The following is a 22,159-nucleotide window of genomic DNA, read 5'->3' as shown; positions in this document are numbered from 1 at the left end:
AACATGAAAATCTCCTGACCTGTGAGGGAATAAGGTTTGCTCAAATCACAGCACTTGTGTTAAGCCTCATATTTGAACTTAACTTCGTCAGCATTTGAGTACTTGTGGTCCAAGACAATGTTAAACCCCATTGCCATGCCAACCTCTGAAGCCATGGGCATTCCTCACACTCAAGAGGTGACTCCCCCCTTTGACTTACAGCTTCCATGGAGCCTAAACTTATTTGTGCACACCTTGAAATACCTGAATCTGGGAAAAAGGTTGTTCACATATGGTCTGTTGTGAACCAGAAAGAAGATGGCAAAGTATCCATGCTTTATCCATGAGAATACAATCAATTAGGTGTTTTATGAACATGCCTCAGACTAAACTGACAGTTGCTGCCAAAAAGCACATACGCACCAACCCCTGACACATTTTCCTGCCACTTCTTTCATATCAGCTCTAGCAGCAGCTGGACAACAGAGTAAATTTGATCAGTTCATTCATCTAACTGACCTCAAAATTAAATAAATAAAAGATTACATTAAGTTGGATTAAAGAGAAAATCACAAATGCTGGAGCAGGCAGGAATGAGCAGCCAGCATGGAGGGCAGGGCCTTCCCTTCTTTGCAAACAGGCTCAGCAATGACTGGATTTAAGCCAAATGTGAAATTGCAGGGCACAGCACAGAGACACAATCATCAGGATCAGATCCATGCAGAGCCACATCTGAGAGAGCTGAAAGCATTTCTACATGGGAACTGATGCTTTTACAGAATTGCCTGTATAACTTCAACAATAACATAAAAGTAGGACACATGGCATTTTTTGTAGGACTGTTTTAGCTTTTTATATTGGTCAGTCATTGAACAAAAAAAAAAATCAAAACCAGAAAAATCTGTGGAAAAAGAAACTCAAATGCAAGTCTGGACACTATGAAACATTTCTTTACAAGGGGGTAGACACTCATAGGAACAACCTCCTGGAGAGGTGGTCAGTGCCCCAAGCCTGTCAGTGTTTAAGAGGCATTTGGACAATGCCCTTAGCAACATGATTTTGGTCAGCCCTGGAGTGATCCTGGACTGGATGATCCTTGTCAGTCCCCTCCAACTGAAAGTATTCCATTCCTCATTCTTGCCTCAGAGCCTTCCACACTGGGCTATGCTCTGTTCCTAAAATGCTTTCCTTCTTGACTGCATGACAGCATAAATTCAACATGAGGGAAGAATGTCCCAGCCTCTTCAAGTTTGGGCTGTTGCTGGGCAGAGAAGGAAAGACAATATGCTCATTTCAATCCCTTCAGGCTGAGGAAGACCTAGAATCCCTTTCCAGGCAGCTGGTTTAACTACTTAAGTTTCCTTTAGTACAGGGAAATACCATCTTATACGGCAGCATTGATTTGCCAGCAAGCACTGCTCAGCTGAGCATCAGTGCCCTTCACAGAACCTGTGCTCTGACTATTAAGCAGACAGAAATGCAAGCACCTCAAGTCTGAAGAAGGCAAGAAATTTGGACACTTCTCAGCACTTCCACTACACAGCAGCTTTCCATGCTCAATATGTAAACTTCTTACACTGTTGAGTTCTTCCTGCTGATTTTGCCAATACTCAACTTCAGTATTAATGTCTTAATACTTAATTTTCAGACATTGAAAATATGTGAGGAAAACATTTAAACAGGTGCTTCACTTTTCAGATGCTGACCAATTACTGAAAAGGGTAAACACACCACCCCCATCAAAACAACTCCAACATGTGAAACAACTGCCCTTTAAATTCTTTCTGGCCCTCCTTTCTCTTCTCACCTCATTTCTCTTCACTACTCCTTCATAAAGCCTCCTCCCTGAAGGAAAGAAACTTTCTTTCGTATATACCCAGGAATCTCGAATAACCTTCTACAATGTTTGCATTTCATCCACACACACTCCATCTCACTTCAAAGCTGCTAGAAAACACCTGCTTCAGTGTCTAAACTTCTTGTAAAAATATAGACAGAAATCAAACTTAATGCATGACTACATTACTTCACCACATGAAAAGGCTGAGACGCTTTCTAGTCTATGAGCTAGCATACCCAAACAAGAAAGACAAGTGATCCCACCTAAATCTGATGGAAAGGAAGCAGTCTGACAGACACAATATTAAACTGTTGTTTTCATACAAGTCTGTTACAGGCTGTTCCTGAGAAACTGGAATGAACTTACTCTAATCAATAAATCTACCTTATTTTAGAGCCTGATTCAAATATCTCTACAAGTGTTGGCTCACAAATGGAAAAAAATGTCAGGCAACAGCAGGGACAACTGAACATGTTGGGACATGTGGGACAACTCATGAACAACCACAGTTTACAGAACATAAATATTCAAAATCCGTTACAATTTACATTAAAAGGATCAAGTAAGTAACAGCAATTCAAGTGCTTTTCACATGCAGTTCAGTCATCCCTGTTATGGCATCCAGGAGGGAGGCAAGACACCTGGGCAGGACTCCAGCTCTGCCTTTAATCCACCTGTATGTTGGTCAAGCTGTTGTATTAATTTCACTGGGTGCTAACACACACTTGAAAGATAACTCAACACATCACTATGTCAGTGCTCCTAAGCACATGTAAGAAGATGATATAATCCAGCCTGAGTGACCTTTTCTTAGCAGATACCATCTGTTGTGTTTCCATTAAAAAGATATTATATAACAAGATATTTAACCTTCTGTAGTTTATATTTAGTTATTCATCAAAGGACTTTGACAGAAAGCCTGTGAGCCTGTAAAACAAGCACACAAGACACTGTGCTGGTTAATTTTTGTCCCAGAGTAGGATGGAATGCAGTAATGTTAGACAATGAAGAAAAGAGTAATTTATGGGCTAGCAAACACGAGCTATTGTGAAGGACCTCAAACACAAGGCACAGGAAGCAGGGGAAGCAAAATGCCTTTGGACAAAATAAAAAGCAGTATGAGGAACAGCTGAAAGTGTAACCACCCATCAATGTCTAAAGAAAGCTAAAGTGATGGCCCTTCATCAGATAATGACTAATTAATACTTTATTGCCATCATTAACAGAGACAAACATTAGAAAGCTAATGACATAATTAAAAAATCAACAGAATAAAGGAAATAAGCTCTTCTTTTTTTGAGCCTTACTTGAGCTACTGGCTTAGAGCCCAACAACACAAGATTTACATCTCCTGAGGGTGAATCAAACATTGCATAATGTCTTTGTCATTAGGAGATTAATAGTGCTTTGTTGAAACAGTATTATAAAATATTATAAATTGACAATTCAGACAAATTGTATCTTAATACACGTTCTCAGATGCATTATTTAAATGCTCTGTCAGCTACTTAGCATCCCTACACGAGCAGCCTTTTTTCTCCACTATCCATTTCCTACCAGGACAAAATCCAAGAGGCTTTGCCCAAGAGGCCTGCAAGGCACCTAAGTCTCAAGGAGGAGTAAACGCTTTATGTTCAGTAGAGCTCCAGGTGATTCTTGCTCCAACAAGGGGCAGTCTGCTAAAAACCACAGATAGTGCCTGTTCAATCTGCAGTAATTACAGCCAGTCAAAAAATATAGTTTAGACTCATGGTAGTGAAGAGTGCACACTCAAGGCAGGAGCACACAGATACCAACTGCTCTGTTGAGGACATTCTACAATGTTACAAATCATTTTTCACCAGCATTTATGAAAATCAAATAAAGTAACAACCTAAGTGTATTTAAGCCACTCTGAAAGATGGCACTTAGAAGTCTGAAACAAGTACAAGAGTTCAAAACAAAAATTACCTAACTTTTTATGGACAGAACTTTATGCAACAATTTATTAGTTTACTAAAAGGAAATTAGCTGAAAATTTGTATTAGTAGAAAGAAGAGGGGAAAAAAAGAATTTTAGAAACAGATAATAGCATTTTTCATAAGTCAGTAACACTCATCCAATTATCTTGAGTAAGAGAGAAGTTCATTTTAATGTTTAACTCTTATTTCTTAAACTATTAATAATGACTCTCATCAGATAATTGATTTAATTAATGCTGATTTTCCTCATTTATAAACAGAACAAAAGGACAATGATTTTGTTAGAAATCATGTATCAACCAAAATCTTAGAGAACTTTCAGAAAGGTCTTCTGCCCTTAAAGTTTTACAAGGTCTTCTCTCTCTATTGACTTCTGCAAGGCCAGACAGCTGCTTAAGTTCAGCATGCTGTCAAACTGGAACAATTACACTTCCTATTGCCAAAAAGCTCCAACTGTGATAAACAGCATGATTTACTGTACAATAGAACCTTGACTATGTACAGCTGTCAACCTCTCACATCCACTGACCTTATGCTGTAAATATTTCTAGTTGTTCTATAAAGTTGCATTTTCAAATATTACAAAAAGAGGAAAGTAACTATGATGAAACCAGCACAATGTGTTCCAAAAGAGTTGCATTCATAGGCATTTGCTTTTCACTTTTACCTTCAATCCTTCTGCAAGTTTGGAGAGCAAAATTTAAAGGAGTCTTACAGGATGCATATATTTAAAAAAAAAAAGGTTGAATCTTTGGTTGTGTAATACAGTAATGAAAGACTCGCTTATAATTGAGGCTACAGAAATTTTTCAGGACTCAAAAATGTAAATATTCCTAACCTCAGGTATTTGTCCATCCATGAAGCTCAACGTTATAATGCCAGCACTTTCACAAATGAACTCACTTCTAGGAAAGAGCAAATCTATGCACTAAACTGGTCCTCCAGTACTGGAGGGAACAGCAGCAGACTGCAGAAAGCTTTGTTATGCTAAAGGAAAAAATTATTTAATCAGCACAATTCAAGTACAGTTGGAAAAACAACAGCATTTTTCAATTAAATAGACTTTCTTTTTAAGTGTTCCCAGTTACTGAAAAAGATTCTTTTCTTGTGTACAGGCAGCTGTAGGAGATGGGTCCTACTGGCAGAATCATAAAGAAACCTTTGTTTATAATAATAAAAAAAATTGTTAAACTCTCACAGACTCAGAAAGTTCACATAAACTGAACACTAGAAAAATGCAAAGCAAAGAGTTTAAATGCAGAGTTAGACATGTACATGCAAAGCTAATTTTAACAGTGAGTGGGATTCATCTCACCTAATTTTAGACATCTCTGACAGAGATGAGCTGGCTGCCCTGGGTTTCTTCATACCCAGTGGAGAGCAAAAAGACCCCCTTCATCAATGATTCACCCAACTTATTTTAGATGTCAGCTGCAGAAATGAGAAGAACTACTCCCTCTAAGTCCCTGAACCCTCTCCCACCACCCCAATCCTGCCTGCCAAGTAAATCCAGGAAACCAATGGGCACATACAGTGTAGACATCTGATCAGGAGCAGAGATAGGACAGGGACAAAACAGGCACCCAACTCACACCCCTATCACCCATCACATCATCTTACTTCATGGGATTATATTTTGGGTTTAGGTTTTCTGGTTTGGGTTGTTTGGGTTTTTTTAGCAGGGGAGAGCATTGTTTGGATGTCTTACTGATGTTTTTTCCTCCAGTCTTGATAAACTTTTTGGTATTGAAGCTCCTGGACATGTTAGTCTTTCAGATTCTGATATGGCTCCCCCTATTGCAAAGGTGGCAAGAGGACATCAAAGGGACAGAAACAGAAATCACAAGACTAAAACTACAACAAGATTTCATAAACGTTCCATATGACAAAGTAGTCAAACTCATTCATCAGAGCATACTCTGAATTTTAATTATGATCTACAATATAGGGCACAAATTTCAAAATATATGTATGACTCAAAGCTGATTTCCTCCTGCTATCACTGAAAAACTGAACATTAGAAAATTATACTTACAATTTAATTTATATATAATAAAGAATAAAGCTGTTTAGACCAAAGGAAAATAATCATTTATGATCTTGATTATTTCTAGTCCTTGGTAGATTTTTTTTCCTACCTATATTCTTCTGTGAATTGCTGTTACTTCCTCGTTCAATAGTACTTCACCTTACTTTCCTCATCATTTCTATCTTACCAAAACTTTGCTAGACACTTTACCTATCAATTTTATCAGAGAGAATGGCTGTTTGTTCTTTAATATTAACACCAAGTATTAGCACTATGACTTAAAACTAACTTCTCTACTGAGACTAATTTAGCCAGAAGTTTCTTTTTGCAGAGAGGATAAAACAACAGCTCTAGAAGGCAATCTGCATTAAAAAAATTCATGAGGTTTCTTGTCATAATAGAGTCTTCCCTCTCATTCAAAAGCAAATAAATATTTTTATAAATTTAAATAAGTTATTTAGCCTTACATCAAAACAGGAGAGTTAATCAAAGAATCAAGGTTCAAAAAGAAAACTGCAAACAGTGTCTACTCTGAATCCAAATTCAGATCTATTTGGGTAACAAACCAAAAATAAAACAAAAACTAGAACAAATAAAAGTGGATTCATTAGTCAAAAAAAAAAGATTAATTAGTCAGTTTAACGACAACTCCCTCACCTGTTTAAAGGGAAAATAATCAATGATATTTATTCTCAATGTTCTCTACGACATCTGCAGCAAACAAGCAGTAGGGAAAAGCTGGAATTCAGCACTAGTAAGGATTTGGGAGTGTTTTCATATTTGTCTTATAATCCACTGATTTTTTATATTGACTTTTAATTTACAATCTGAAACTACTTAGATAAAACAATTGTGATCAAGGTAAGGAAAATATATTTTCAACACTGAACCATAAGAAATTGATGCTTAAGTTATATGGAAAGCAGCAAAAAGTTATTTTTAAATGAAAGTCCAAATCTAATTATTTCACTTCCTCTGGTAAAACTGGACCCTTTTCAAAGTACTTATAAAGAAGTTGAATTACCACTGTTCATGAAGGAAAATCTGAAGTACCAAAAGATATCCATTAAAAAAAAAAAGAAATAAAGAAAAGTAGCAATTTTTTTAAATTATGTCATTCATAGTTTGCATTAACAGGAAGAATCAGTTTAAGTTGAGCCAATTTGACAAGGAACGTTACTGTTTGATAAGCCATTATCTTTATTAAAAGATAACTAAGAGGTCAATTCCAACACAGATTACAGAATAAGACTATTGCAAGTTGCTTACCAATATCAATGTATTTTGGGTCCAAGGGTGTGCCAATAGAATTGCAGAGAACCAGCACATACTGTATGGAAATAAAAGCAAGTGTCATTAGTACCATACTTTTTGTAGATCAGTAAGCTGCACACAGTTTTCTGTGGAGATGCATCTCATAACCCACAGCACACATTTTAATGGTCATCAGAAACAGAAAACAGAGAGACCATGACTGTAGCAAATATAAAGCAGCATAAGCATGAGAGCAATGGAGAGTAAACGAGACCTATTTGCCAATTAGCACTATAAATTAAGAACAAGCACAAAACAGGCAAGTAACCAGCTGTTTTATGCATGGGAGCAAATCTACCAGGCAAAATCCAAAGACAACACATGGGCAAGACAGGGAGCACCTCCCCTGCTGCTGTGCAAGGCACAGGCTGCACTGAGAGCATTTACAGCCATGATACAGCCCTGACTCAGGGGTTTAGCTCTCATCAGCTCCTCATGCAAAAGGCAATCTAATAAACTCCCAGAAATTAGGATCTTTGTTCTAGGCTTTGCAGATCTCCATCTCCTTGAACTTCCAAGAGGAAGTCTGGGGAGAATTGTCAATGAGGCTCTCCCTCTGCCTTGCAGTATCACGGGCACTACAGAAGTGAAGAGGGGGTTTTTTCAGTTTTTGCCTTCTTGTAATCTCACTCAGGAAGGCTTTAATAGCACAGTTACCTCAGAGATTGGGCTGTTAAATTCAGGAAGATGCAAATACATAAAAATTCACTTGACAATAATGCTTTATTGTTGTAGTTTATGTATTTATTTCTTCAGGTCTAAATCAAGGATTAAATATCTGAATGGTTATTGCATAGGGAAATGCCTTGAATGAGAAGTATGGAAGTTAAGGAGCAACTTTTATTGTAAAGTTTTTAAACTTTAAATAAGTAAAATATACAGGGCTACCAAAATGTGAATTACCCATGAGCTGTTACCCTGACTCTCCTGGAAATGAAAGATAATTAGTTTTTCATGGCTCTTTCACCTCCTGAACAATCCATGTAATTGTGGTAGCAGACTACAGTAACTGTACAGCTAACCTTTTAAACTGATAGATTGACATCTTATTCATCACATGAGAGAAGCTCATTTTAGCTTTTCATCTACTGTATGAACTTCATTCTTCCAAAGAAAAAGAGCTGAACATGGATTTCTTTTGATTAATTTTTTTTTCTGGTTTGGCCACCAAGAAGTACCTCACAAAAACAGTATTTTTCTTTCTTTGTTCATAAGTTAAACTTTTCACCAGCATTCTCAGATTTCTATTAAAAAAAAAAATGTTCTGCCTCTGCCTGTGTAGGAAAACACACATGCCTTTTTTAACTCTGTTTTTTATTTATATCATGCTTACATTAACTCTTCTCTGGTAAATTATCCCCACATTCAGTCTACAATAAATTTTTCTTTTATGTCCTTTCTAGTCATTTCTGAGACTCCAAGTCAGCAGATCAGAGCCTGTCAAGGAGTAGTGGAGTAAAAGTATCCAAGACAGGCTGTATGACCCACACACAGTGGTGCCAGGGAAGGAAGTTTCCATTGGTTGATTTATCCAGCCTTGTTATGGATATCAACATGAAGTCCTTAATTTACTGACACATCTACTTGCAATATCTTTAAACAGGTCCTGCTGAAATTATAGTCATTTTTTCCCATTAGCTATTGCTTAAATTCTGCCATTGTGAAACCACAATTCTAATGACCAAAATTTCTTGTAAACCCAATCAGTTTTTTCAGACAACTCTAATAACTGCTACCCACAAACCTATGCACTTCATTTCTAAAACCTGGCAACTCACAGTGTTAATAATGACAATGGAGCCATTTCAAAACAAATGATAGGTCCTTACTATCTGTAATTTTCAGGTGAGAAAATTAAATCTTATTTATGCTCAATAGTTACACTAAGTCTCTCAACTGTTTGTTTCCTCCTTTAAAATTACAATTCAGAAAAAATTATTTTATTGCACTCAACTTCACCAAATGGCCACAATCCCATGTTTTCAATCCATATGAGACTATACCATTTATAGCACAATGAAGCAAAGCAGCACTACAGCACTTTTGGGGATTTTTACCATGGCACCAAATGACTCTGTCTCCTGCTCCTCCTTTGTAAGCAATATATAAGTGATACAGAAAATAATTCTGAAATGATTACACAGGAAAAATCATGTAACAGTATCACACTAACAGAACATTCATTAACCAAAGAATACATTTATCAATTGTGATTACACGTAAAATAAATTAATTAACGAAGAAGTTTGTAGTAAAATGTAACACATCACCTAAAAATTGCCCCATTTTTTCCATTTCTGACTGACAAAAATATTCATTACTATTCTCATGCTTTTACCTTGTCTCTGGAGAACTGTTCCAAATATTTCTGAAGAAACATTCATCTGGAAGGCTACAGTTTTTATTAGGTTACTAATGGCTACTAGGAGTTATCTGTAGATGCAGTTACTTTGAATCAGCTACTTTGCTGTTTGTTGGGACTCGCTGAACCCATTCACACGATTCTGTCAAATGACAACTGACACAACTCTAAGGCAGATTCAGACTTTTACATTTCATCTTATTCCAGCTGTAAAGAACTGACATGTGGAACAGAGCATTTCAAATTAAAATTAAGACAGATTTTACCTGAGGCTGATTTTCATCTGCTTTAGTTGCTAAAACACAGAAGTCCCCATAAGTTGTTATGGAAATAAGGCTCTTGACATATTTCACATATTTCTCATTGTTTTTTGTGTCCCAAAAGACTACACAGCACTCTGGGCGGTCCGCTCGGGTATAGGCGTAAACAACGGTGTTGGAACAGTAACCCCACTGCCAAGAAAGACAATGTAGGTAAAACCAATCAGAAACTACAAGAATTCAATAATGAAGGGTCCCAGCCATGAAAGAGTTTATTTCATATACACAATTAGTATACAATATTTCTTACCTGTCAAGTGACAACCTGATTTATTATGAGAACACAGCTCACATAGTAAGATATTGGAATAATATTAAACTGGCAATAGAAGCTTTTCCATCACCAAGCTTTTTCTATCACCTTCAGAACTGAAAGATCAACCTTAAAATGTGACAAGATCTCACTCTGCCCTGTTTCCTCCTTGTTCAGCAGGTATATAGGTATATTTTTATAGTTCAGCAGGTATTCAGAAGGACCCAGTGTGATGATGGTTTTTTGCCATGGAAATGCTTGCTTTGTGACTACTGATTCAGAAACCTGAAGTTCATTTCCCAAAGAAATACAATAAATACCTTAAACAATGCAATTCCAGAAGCAGGCAAAAATAAGCAATTACACAGGAGCACTGTAATAACTCACATCACCTCTTCCATATTAGTATCATGAGAAAACCCCTCCCTTCCTCCCAGAAGAATGTAATTATTCCTGTAACAAGTAGGAGAAAGGGCAAAAAGGCAAAAGAAACAGAACATACATGAGGATGCATTTCATTGCATTCAACTGATTTAAAGTACAAAATATAATGATGAAAATCCTTTCTAGTACAACAGAATCAGAAATTAGGAAGGAGGTGAATCTGTCAAACAAATGAGACATAAAGCAAAACACTCAAAGATGATGATGCAATTGTAGAAAGCCTAATAGAATTCTCTGCATCAGCATCTACTAGAGAGGGAGAAGAGAAAGCTTATTAGTGTTGGCAAGAGAGGCTCCCACACTCCTCAGGAAATGAAACCAAAGTGATAAACTACAGCAACAACAGAAGAACTTCTAGAATAGACCCACAGACTCTAAACTAGTATTACAACTCCATGCAAACTATGAAAAATTTTAAAAAGATCCGCTCAATCCACAGTTTTTACTGTCATGTTAATTTAAAGCCCCCTTTCTCTTATTATGGCTTATTGAAAAATAGAAGAAAACAGATTATTCAGTAGATTGTTAATGTGATATTAACTCTTCATCTCCAGGTCATTAATTCCAATCCAGCCTAAGATAATTACAGCTTTGAATCACTCCCATTTAATGACTGTCACCTTTTAGAATACGTAGCTCCTAAAAGTGAGTTACTTATATTACCAAAACACAGCAGAAGTATTTATTGAAGGAAAACATTTGTCATTCACCATAAAAATATTTAACATTGAAATAAAGTACACTACCAACATACTAAGATTATTTGCTGCAGAAATAAATTAATTTGAACATACCTCTTTCCTTTTCAATTGTGCAAAATGGAAAAAAATGAGCTTACACATGCAGTTCCTAAAACTAAAGTTTCAAAGCATTATTAATTTGCAAACTGTGCTAGATCTTGAAACACACATGGTCTCCTAGATACTGATGAGTTTAAGAAAAAGCAACAGGCCTGTGTTCCAGCTGTTGCACATCTCCCAGAATAAACATTAGGTAGCATTTCTTGCAAGACTAATTTCCAGCTCAGATTTCCAAAGTCTTTTCCAGAATATTTACAACAAACTATTTGAAAATGCTTCCTAGCAGATTTGTGTTTACAACTCCCTGACCAAAATACATTTCAATATAGCTGCAGGATGTTCCTCACATTGCACTCTCTCCAATTACAGTGGCTACACACTGATAATTAAAGAACATATCCTATGCTGTGAAAAGTATACAATACTCTATACTGGACAGTAATTGCTATTATTTGTTAAGCTGTAAATTTAAATGAAATAGTTCTAACTCCTAAAAAAAAGACAACAAATGAAAAAACTCAGGTGGTAAACAAGATAAAACATTATTTAGAATTAGATGAGACACACTTTTAAGAAGTATATTAGGAACTGAAATGTAAGCAGGAAGTACATCTATCAGGTTGCATTCACTCCTATTGTTCAGGTGTCTACTCAGCTTTCCAGGCTCAAATGAATAACTCATCACTAAAAAAAATGGCAGTAAAGTAAGGCTCAAACAATTCCCATCGTATGACTCAGCCCAACCTAGTTAACCAAACAGCAGTGAAAACACAGCAGCCTTACCTAATGACATCCTCAAGTCCTACCAAATTTAGAATCATGCCCAGTTGTTTTCTTATTGTGACAATGAAACTCCAAATGCATTGTAAAGCAATGGCTAAGTCACTGCATCACCAAGACAGACCCTGACATTCCACTAAAACTGCAAGTCAGTAGTGTTGATCAAGCTGCAATCTTAAGTTAAGCACTAGTTTCATATATATACATATACACACACATATATGTATGTCTATTAGAGCAAGCTACTTTTTCAACCTGATCAGAAAGACAGTAAGGAACAGGAAACTAATTAATACAATTAAGTTTCACATTACTACGTACCTTGTAATGTGGACGAATGTTTGCAAAATATATGTAATGATCAACAGCCAGTGCAATTTTCAGTCCACCTCCCTCCCAGGACAAGGAAGAGATCTGTTTGCCAGGAACTTTCAGTGTACGTAAGTGCTTGGTTAGAATAAGGAAAGAAAAAGATTTGAATTTATCACAGGAAAGCCACTCTAAAATATATAAATTACTGTTTTGATTGTTGTTGAAAAAAGCCCTATACATATTCTTTACATAACAATTCTCAAACTGCAATACATATGCAAAGAAAGAGAGATATTTAAGGTGTACACCACAATGTGTTCTTTCACCTCAGGTTTGGTTTGTTTTTTCATTTGTACTTTATTTCTCCAGAGAGAAAGAAACAACAGGACTCAGTGATAGTATAAGCTTGAAGAAATAAACAGTAGATAGAGAATAACAGTATAAACATTATTCCCTTCGGCTGGTAATTTGAATCACCTTTATGATTTCAGTCACAATTAAAACACAGCAGTAGCACTGATCCTGACATGCCTCAGAAGTTTCACTGACACTGGCAGTGTATCAGTCAGTTCACATACAACACTCTAAACTACAGCTGATAGCTTAAACAAATAAAAACATATCTCTACTCAATGTCAAGAGCACACAATTAATTAGCTGCAAAGGAACACAATTTTCAGTGAGGCAATGGACATTTTCCTCTTCTCTATCCCCTTTCCAAAAGAATCTAAGAAAGGCAATTGGTACACTTTCCATCTTTTTTCAAATATTTTTATTTTGCTGAAGAATTTTAAATTGAATGAAGGAAACAATTAGAAAAAAAATAATGTTTTCAAAAGCTATAACCTTAGTTCCACAGAGCACTTCTTTGGGTATCCTTCTAAAAGGGTACCATTTTAGTTGCAAATAATATAGATGTATGTAGTAAAAGACACAGTTATCTACTATTTATTGTACGTTTTTGAATAATCTTAGGCTTTAAAAAATATTTGAACATTGATGCTCAGTTCTAACTTTCCTTTTGAGTACCTATTTCATGCTTTTGATCAGATGCAAATACCAAGTCAAAATACTGCTCACGCATTATTCACGGAAAATACCATCTTCCAAAAAGTTAAGTCCATATCTTATGAGTGTCAGAACGAGTACAAAACAATTCTAAAGCCTGAAGAATTTACTTTAAACACTAAATACAAAATCTGGAACACCAGTTTCAGTTAATCCAAAGGACATCAGCAACCAGAGATGCAACATTATTGCCAAAACCTTTGGTTCCATTAAATCCTTTCAATTAAGGCAACCCCTATAGATGATGTTGGATCTTAACCCCCCATCACCGCACAGCTCTGAGCTGGCCAGTACTTCCTCTGAACAAGGGACAAACTTCATTACACTCTGCTACACAACACTAACTCACTGATTTTCAGGTGTATTACCAAGAGGGAACAGGATATTACCTGGTAAGGTAAAAATAGCACAAAAACACAAAAAAAAAATATATTGACCAGTTGTCTCTCAACTATCAAACATTTAATCTACTATAAAAAGCCAGGATGGACAAAAACCATTTACAAAACAACAGCCCCAACAGTCAAATGAAGAAGTTTAGAAAAAAAATTAGCTTTTTTCAGGTTTCTGAGCCATTGCTTTTGCTGATACAAGATACCTTTTTGCCAGTGTTACTGATTCCATATAAAAGAGCAAATATCAAGTATTTAAGACCAATACTCATTCACTGCTGTATTTTCAGCTTCTAATCTAGAGATGCCCAGGTCTCTTACACAGCCAGTATAGAAAGACAAGTATTTCTGGATTTGATACACGGATGTTGACATCTGAGACTATGGAAGATAAGCAGTTTGGAGCTACCTGAGCTCCAAACTGCTTATGTTCCATAGTCTCATCTCAGGGATCTGGTGTTCAAAGTCAGACAGCATACTTATCCTGTCACTAGTGTTTTGAGAGAGGATTTTCACACTGGCCACTATGCTGCTGTTCTAAAAGGGTACATGGTCCTGTTTCCAGATCCATGTGGATATCCCAGATGGATACCTCAGAGCACTAAACACCTACATTTTGGCATCCAAATTCCACCAGTAATGACCCTGTAGCAAAACATAATAAAATTTAGAAAGAAAAAAAAAAACCCAAACATTTACACTATGTATCAAATATTTTTACCTCACCAAAGGGAGTGTAGAATTGCACAACATTGATATCTTTATCTTGAGAAGCTGCTTTGAGGGAGCCTGCCAGTGCCAGAATGCTTCCATTGGAGTTCCACTGAATACACACTACATTGATACCAGCATCAATCAAAACAGGATCTAGTTTTTAAGGAATAAACATTAAGAATATTAACACATGTAGACATTTTGGGTCAAGGGAAGCTCAGTAACTTGCACCCTACATTTTGTACTTACTGTAGTCATTCTCATCTCTCATTATCTGGCATCTCCCATTGTCATAACAGACAGCAAGGCAAGGGCAGTTGGGTTCAATGTAGCCTTGGGTACCATGGTACCAGTGTATGCCAGCTATGCTGAAGGCTCCAGTTAAATTCACCAAACAGCTCAGCTTCATTTTCACCTGCACAGGAATGGTTAATTCAGGTCATATAAAACATGTCATTTAAAGAATAATTTAAATCTCTACTGATACTTGCAAAAGACAAGTTGTCTAAGCAAAATTGTTTTCCTGTCTCAAGAAAAAATTTGAAGTTTTCAGAATTTTATGGGTTTGAAAAACTTCCTTATATAATCAAAGCCAGATCAGACATACAAAAACATATATTTTTAACTACAAAAAAGTACCCTAATGTTGGCATTTTCCATCTTTGAAAAGTAACTTAAAAACAAAGAAAACCACAACATAAAAAGGCCACCACTGACACATATACCTAGACACAAGAAACCCCCTGGAACACAGCAAAAAACAATTACTATTTCAAACCATTCATAGGCACAATATTTAAAAAACAACAAAAGAAAACCCAACAACAGCAACATCAACAAAAATAACAAAACAAAAAAACTTTTGTTTGCTTTTTCTTGACTAAAGTTTACTGAATAACATTAATTAATTAATTAATTGGAAAAAACTAGTGTCCAAATTAGAACACCAATTAAGAGAAGTTTTGCAATAACTAGCCCAGAACACCTGGTAACACAAGTAAGGGTTTGTCTGAAAGATAAGGGAATTCCTGAATCAATTCCAAGAGGAATGCCAGGTAAGTTATGGGAGAGAGGGGGAGAGGGAGAGAGAGCACAACCATGCATATTGTTGATATGGTGGGGGAAATGACAGCAAATTATTTAAAGAATTTCAGCAATTTGTAGCAGTTGGAAATACCATGACTCACACAGCGGAAAGAAAGAAAGATACAGTGGGAGGATAAAGAAAAGAAAATGGGAAGGGTAGCAGATACTTTCTTAGGAAGGTAATGGAAAGGAGAAGAAAATTCACCATATTAAGCTTCTGAAAGTTAAAAAACACGGTCTCAAATACAGGGATTTTAAACTCACTGTTTTACTTAGCATTTTGTTATAGTCATACTCCAATACTTTAGGTAGATATAAATAATTAAATAAATCTAGATTGCAGGAATTCAGCAATATACTACAGCTATTTCCTTTTATTTTTCTACTCACTACCAGGATCTCTCTAAAGAATGATAGGAGCAATAGGAAAATAAACTATAGCTTTTTCTAAAAGCCTGCTAATACTTTAGGAAGCAGAAGCTGTAAGAAGTCAATATCCTTTAAGCCAGCATTAGTTCCTCCAAATAATGAAAGAAGGAAAAAAACAACAGCTAAAAAATATTAAATCTGACCTATCAACACAAACATCTTTGAAAGTAAAGATTTTCAGATGTCCCAAAGAGTTTAATTTCATTTCACCAGTCTTGGCATTCCTACTTTTACATTTTCAGTAACTATTGCAAGGCTGAAAGGCATTAGTTGATGTGATAATCATTTAGCTACCAAACAAGAAGTAATTATAATAAAAAGCTGCAGAACTCTTGAATAAAAGCTCTGTACAGAAGGTTGTCCAGTTCTCAGTACTGATGTCCACCAATTAAATAAACATTAATAAATTAAAAGGAAGTGAGCTTTTATGGCTATTGAAGTAAATTATAATCCTTATATTTAATTATTTTTATACCTTGCTATTATAATTATAATCCTTAATTACACCACAATGAACTTACAATAAAATTTCCCTGATTGTCATAAATGTGAATCTCTCCATTTGACATTCCAAAGAGCAAAATTTTGCTATTGGAGGACCAGGCCACATGGCACAGATGGGTGCCTTTCAAGTCTTTTCCCCAAATGCGATTGCCTGGAACAAAACAATGACTGCACTTAATAAATATATCAAAAAATTAAAAACAGGATGCAAGCTACCAATGCAAAAACTAAAACAGCTGAAGTCAAAGCCACAATTAATAAGTAACTATTAATTATATTTACCTAGAGAAACAGAGCCACCGTGTATATAACACTTTAAACAAATTTGTGTGATAGCACAACAATTAGTAGGGCTTAAAATCTTACCATCCACCGATCCAACAATCACAGCTCCATCTTCATATACAATACAGATCTTCTGGCCGTCAGCATTCCAGCTCATACTTCGAACCACTGATTTATTTCTGTTGTTAATCATCTCTTCATACCAAGACCCTATCAGAAGTGAAAGAAAAACTGAGTTACCTGTAGAGGACTCAAGGTACATGCTAATCACTGAGCTGCCCTTGCAGTAAAAGCCTAGCAGGACTACAGCACAGTGTCCCCAGAAGGCACAGACACAGTTACTGTGAAACCCAGTGCTCCCATGGGAGCTGCTCATTCCCAAAGCTGACCATGATGAATGAGGACTCAGAAAGGGGAGCCAAAGTCCAAAAGGGGCCTACAGAAATAGCTCTGTGCTTCAGGAATTTCAGAACTGACAATAAAATAGGAAACATAAACAGAAGGAACAACTGGCTTTGCTAGGAATAGGTAATAAGTAATTTACTGATTATTTTCCAAAACTAACAGATTATTTATGTGACAGTAGCCACCATGTATCAGCCAGAAAGACTTTTATTCTTTACTCCTGAAATGAGAAGAACAGCTAAGATTTTATTTGTTTCCATTTTTCATTAAACTAAAATTCCCAAGAGAACAGGAAAACCCTTTATTTTCTTTTTCTTTCCCACATGTGTTGGAAAGTGGTTACCTTGACTGTGAGGTTTGCTGGCTTTTAAATGAATTCCAGTGAACCACAGTATATGCGTGTGTGAAAGGGTCAAGAGCAATAAAAGATAATTATAGTCATACACTGGTTAGTCATATTGGTTCACTACCTTAAACATTTCTAAAGATAGGTTTTATGAGAGTATTTAATTGATGCTTTATGCAGTGTTGATAAGTTCTTGTAGTCTACTAACATGTTTGTGCTCACTGCACAATATATTTTTCATGCTGTATTCCAAGCAACAGAGATAAAAAAATTAGAGCAGTTTATCAAGCACATGTCTAAGTACTGATATCTTCATCTGTGGTAGCTCTGCAGGACAAATGCCTTGTGTCATGTGACTACACTATTAAAAATACAGACAAATATTACAATAAAACTTGAAAGTAATTTTAAAACTATTTTGAGCTATACAATCTGCAAAATAAACACTCTGAAAAACAACAGTAAAAACTACGAGTGAGGGAAAAAAATATTTCTCATGACACGGAATATTATGCCATCTCTAGTTTATCCTGCAGAATACCTCTGTACATCATCCACACAATGATGAGGCCATTTTGATCGCTGGTAGTCAATTTTTGATACTGTTCATTCCATGTCACAACCTGCACAAAACCTAGAAAGTGATAAAAAACTTTTTACTGGCATTATTTAAGTAGTTAATAAAAAATACAACATCCAACTTAATCAACCTGAAGCTTTTTAGAAATTTACATTGCTGACTTGGATTTAATTGTAGGCTTCTTTCTGTGTCATTTATTTCCTCTTTCAAAATTCTGCTCAAGTGCTCCTTTTGCTTCTGTATTCACCCTCTGGAGTAACATCCTCTCCAAATCCTGCTCATTGTTGATTCCACACCCAAAACCCAAATCATGGTTTTGCAGTTTCTGACCACCTCTGACACTCTGTGTCACTGACAAAATTTTACAGCTGTAGGAAGTTTGGGGTTTTTCTTCCTCTTAGTAGTGTGATCCTCACTATTGCTGCACTTTTAAAACATAATCTCCCTGACAAGTACCCAAAAGAGCAATCTACACACAAATCCTTCAAATACTCGAGCTTCATATGGGATCCCACTCACAGATATTTGAAACACATTTGAACTTTTATCAGTTCCATACTGCAGATCAAATTGTATCACACTTTTTCCTCCCCTCACTGCTGGGTAGCCATTTTCTCTGTATCCTTTCCATTTTTAGTGTTTCAGTCAAGAACATTATCAACAGATGCAATCAAAGATATTCTGATTGTCAGAGATTTTTAAGGTAATAGTAATCTATTTCAGAATTGAAGACATCCATTCAAAGTATCTACTAAATCAATTCCTCCCAATTAATTTGTTCCAATCCTATTTAATTAAGCCCTTAAAATAACCTGACTCTTGGCAGATTTCAACTGCAAGTCCTCATAAAGAAGTCCACTTCCCCAAATAATGCAAGGATTTTAGCATCCTTTTCGTATCCCATTGTCCATGGCTGATGACCATCCAGCATTTCTCATGTGAGAAGTTAAGTCCTCCCTAATTTTGCTGCATTCAGTTTTTACTTTCACACATTATACTTCTCCAGCTTGCTTTCTAACCTCTCTAAACTTTGTACACTGCAGTCTATGCATGTACACATTCTGTAATTCGTCAATAAAGGAGAAAATTACCATATATTTAACACAGAAATCAAGTTTACTGAACCAATTTTCATTTCTTCAGAAGAAAATGGAAAGCTACTGTAACATGTAATCTCACAGACATGATTAAAAAGAAAACCCAAACAGCCTTATCCAAGATGTCATGGTAAAAATATACAGCCAAGCTGTTACATGTCATGCTGAATACTCACAGCCTTTATTTTGGATTTGCAATAAAAAGTTATACCAAAATTACTCTATCAGCTTCACAAAATCTTGTATTTCTATTCTAACTAAAAGTAGACCAAATGCCCAAATACACTTACCACTATGACCTTCCAGAGTTTGAGTCACAGAAATGTTGTTAGGAGCTGCTAGTCCCTTTATCTTTGCCTCATCTAAAAAAATAACAAAATTCACTATGAAAATAAATCTAACAAGGCATACCTGTTACCATGTTTCTATGAATACTCAAGCTGTAATCACAATTTACATAGATAAACTAAACCACTTAAAAAGAAGTACATAGTAACTGCAGGATGAAATTTCCACCCCTCAGTTCCATTTGTTTGCCATTCACATCTGTCATCCAAATTGATATACATGCCTTATGGTCTAGCAGTTTTTCAGGGATAAAAGCAACAAAATAAACAAAAAAAAAAAAAAAAAAAAAACAACAACCAAAGAAAAACAAACCCCACAACAATATATATGGTTATCACATTTCGTTACATTCAGAAAAAAAAGTTTAAAATTTTTGAAAATGGATTTTACTTTTTCTGGAACATATTTATTTAAAAGAAAATACACAGCTTTCTCTGTAAAATAATTAAGATGGTAGAAAACATTAATATAAAATTAAGAAATAACAAAGTAAGTTCCAAAATAAAGAGGGAGCCTACACAAAAATAATTAATTATATGCCCTGAAAAAAAAAAAAAAGGAAGCAGCACTGAAGAAAACTTCAGCAGATAGAATGGGTAGACAAATGATTTGTGTGCCAAATAAGACCAGCTGGAGAAAAACTGTATACGTAAGACAGTGACGAAAAAATTTGATGTTAGAAGAAATACATAATAGCTATGTACAGATTTAAAACATATGCAATATTGTCAAGTAACTTGGGGAAGAAGTTATGCTTAAGTGTGGTGGGTTTTGTTCTTAAGATACAAATTTAAAAAAATTAAAAAAACAAAGAAAGAAACAAAAACTAACAAACTAACACACCCCTCCCATTTACCTGTTTGTGTTTCTAATTTTATAACTTTCAGTAATCCATCCTCTCCACCACAGGCTATGAAACCTTGGGTCTTATTCCAGGAAATACATTTTAATCGAATATTACCGGGAATTGCAATCTGAAAAAGAAATATTTTGTATCTCTACACAGTTGCAATAACCACGTTTTATTTTATATGGTCTACCTGAACACCTCAGAGACATCTACAATAGCACAAGAGATAAATTTATTTCTATTAACAGACCCGTACATGCAAAAAAAGAAAGAAGACAGAACTGTAAGCACTAGAGAAACTGTGCCACCCTCAAGCAATTGAACTTATGCAGTAAATAATAACAACAGGACACCTGCCAAGGTGTGCTGAGCAACAAAAACAGGTGCCAGGGGTCACACAGTGCACAGGGCTTCGGTCTCCAGCGGAAAAGCCGCGTCCAAAGCCTCTCGGGGGAAACACTGCGGAGCTGCCGGAGCAGCGGGACACGGAAAAAGCCCCAAGCCAGGCCAAGGGAACCGGCGGGGCAGAGCGGGGCAGCGCTCCGGGAGTGCCGCACCGTGTCCCGGAGTGCCGCACCGGCTCCGGCCGCCTCGCAGCGGCCGCGGGCGGCGGGAGAGCCCCGAGGGTCCCCTCAGCCCCCGCGGGCTCCGCGCTCCCGATCCCCGGGACTCCCCAGGGCAGCTCCCCCTGCCCGAGAGCAGCCTGCCCTCCGCCGCCCGCGCCTCCCCAGCAGCACCTTCTTGCACAGGTAGATGAACATCGCGGCGGAGCGCGGGAGCCGCCGGGCCGGCCCTCACGGCAGCGCGGCCAAGCCGGCGCCGCGTCCCCCTGGCAACCGCCGCGGAAATGGCGCCGCTTCCGGGGGAGCGGCCGGCGCCATTAACGGTGTGCCCGCTCCGGCGGCGGGCCCGGATCCCCGCGCTGGGCCATGAGGGCATCGCCCGGCCCAGGCGGTTTGGGAGTGCTCGGCTCGGTTAGAAAGCACTGCTAGCTCGTTAATAAAGGTCACGCTGCTTTTACACCAGGAAAAATCCCAAAGTCTGTGAACCGCAGGTTGTCTGCACACGGGGTTTGTAGTGTAACTTACATCAGCATAGAATCATAGAATGGTTTGGGTTGGAAGGGACTCCAAAGGCCGTCTGCATCCCTGCCATGTCCTGCCATGAGCCAGGACACCTTCCACTAGACCAGGCTGCTCCGAGCCCCATCCAGCCTGGCCTTGAACACTTCCAGGGATGGAGCATCCACAGCTTCTCTGTGCCAGAGCCTCACCACCCCCACAGTAACGAATTTCTTCCTAATATATTACCTAAACCTGCCCTTTTTCAGCTTAAAGGCATTCCTAATCAAAAAGGAAGGAGACTTAATAATTGAAACAAAGAGCAACTAATGTTTTAAATAAGAAGCTTGACTAAGCCAATATTCAAGCAGCAATCAATTTATTTATTAATATGGTAAGGTAGGATCAATACAGTGCTGGGTACAGTGGGGGAAGTTTTCCCTCCAACTGCACACCGATAGTTGAGGCTTATAGGTATTGATAGGGGTACTCATAAGCTTTCTCAGCAGTTTCTATTCCAAATTTTTACATCACAATTCTATACAATATTGTGATTTAGTTTTTCTCGGGATGTATCCCAGAAAGGAGTATCCCCAGATG

General features: G+C 37.0%; 1 protein-coding gene across 1 annotated transcript in view; it reads right to left on the bottom strand.

Moving 5' to 3' along the window:
• The window catches only part of WDR35 (WD repeat domain 35), a 42,949-nt gene extending 21,626 nt beyond the window's left edge, over positions 1 to 21,323 (bottom strand). The window contains 12 exon segments of the mRNA XM_036380557.2: positions 7,079 to 7,139; positions 9,181 to 9,213; positions 9,752 to 9,937; positions 12,404 to 12,529; positions 14,576 to 14,721; positions 14,818 to 14,983; positions 16,605 to 16,738; positions 16,954 to 17,082; positions 18,165 to 18,257; positions 19,591 to 19,662; positions 20,505 to 20,622; positions 21,236 to 21,323. Of these exon segments, the coding sequence (XP_036236450.1) occupies positions 7,079 to 7,139; positions 9,181 to 9,213; positions 9,752 to 9,937; positions 12,404 to 12,529; positions 14,576 to 14,721; positions 14,818 to 14,983; positions 16,605 to 16,738; positions 16,954 to 17,082; positions 18,165 to 18,257; positions 19,591 to 19,662; positions 20,505 to 20,622; positions 21,236 to 21,259 (1,288 nt within the window). The 5' untranslated portion in view covers positions 21,260 to 21,323.
• Positions 21,324 to 22,159: the final 836 nt, after the last annotated feature.

The sequence above is a fragment of the Molothrus ater genome, chromosome 3 (genome assembly GCF_012460135.2).
Source record: "Molothrus ater isolate BHLD 08-10-18 breed brown headed cowbird chromosome 3, BPBGC_Mater_1.1, whole genome shotgun sequence".
Taxonomy (NCBI): Eukaryota; Metazoa; Chordata; class Aves; order Passeriformes; family Icteridae; genus Molothrus; species Molothrus ater.
This window is presented reverse-complemented; position numbering and strand designations above follow the sequence as displayed.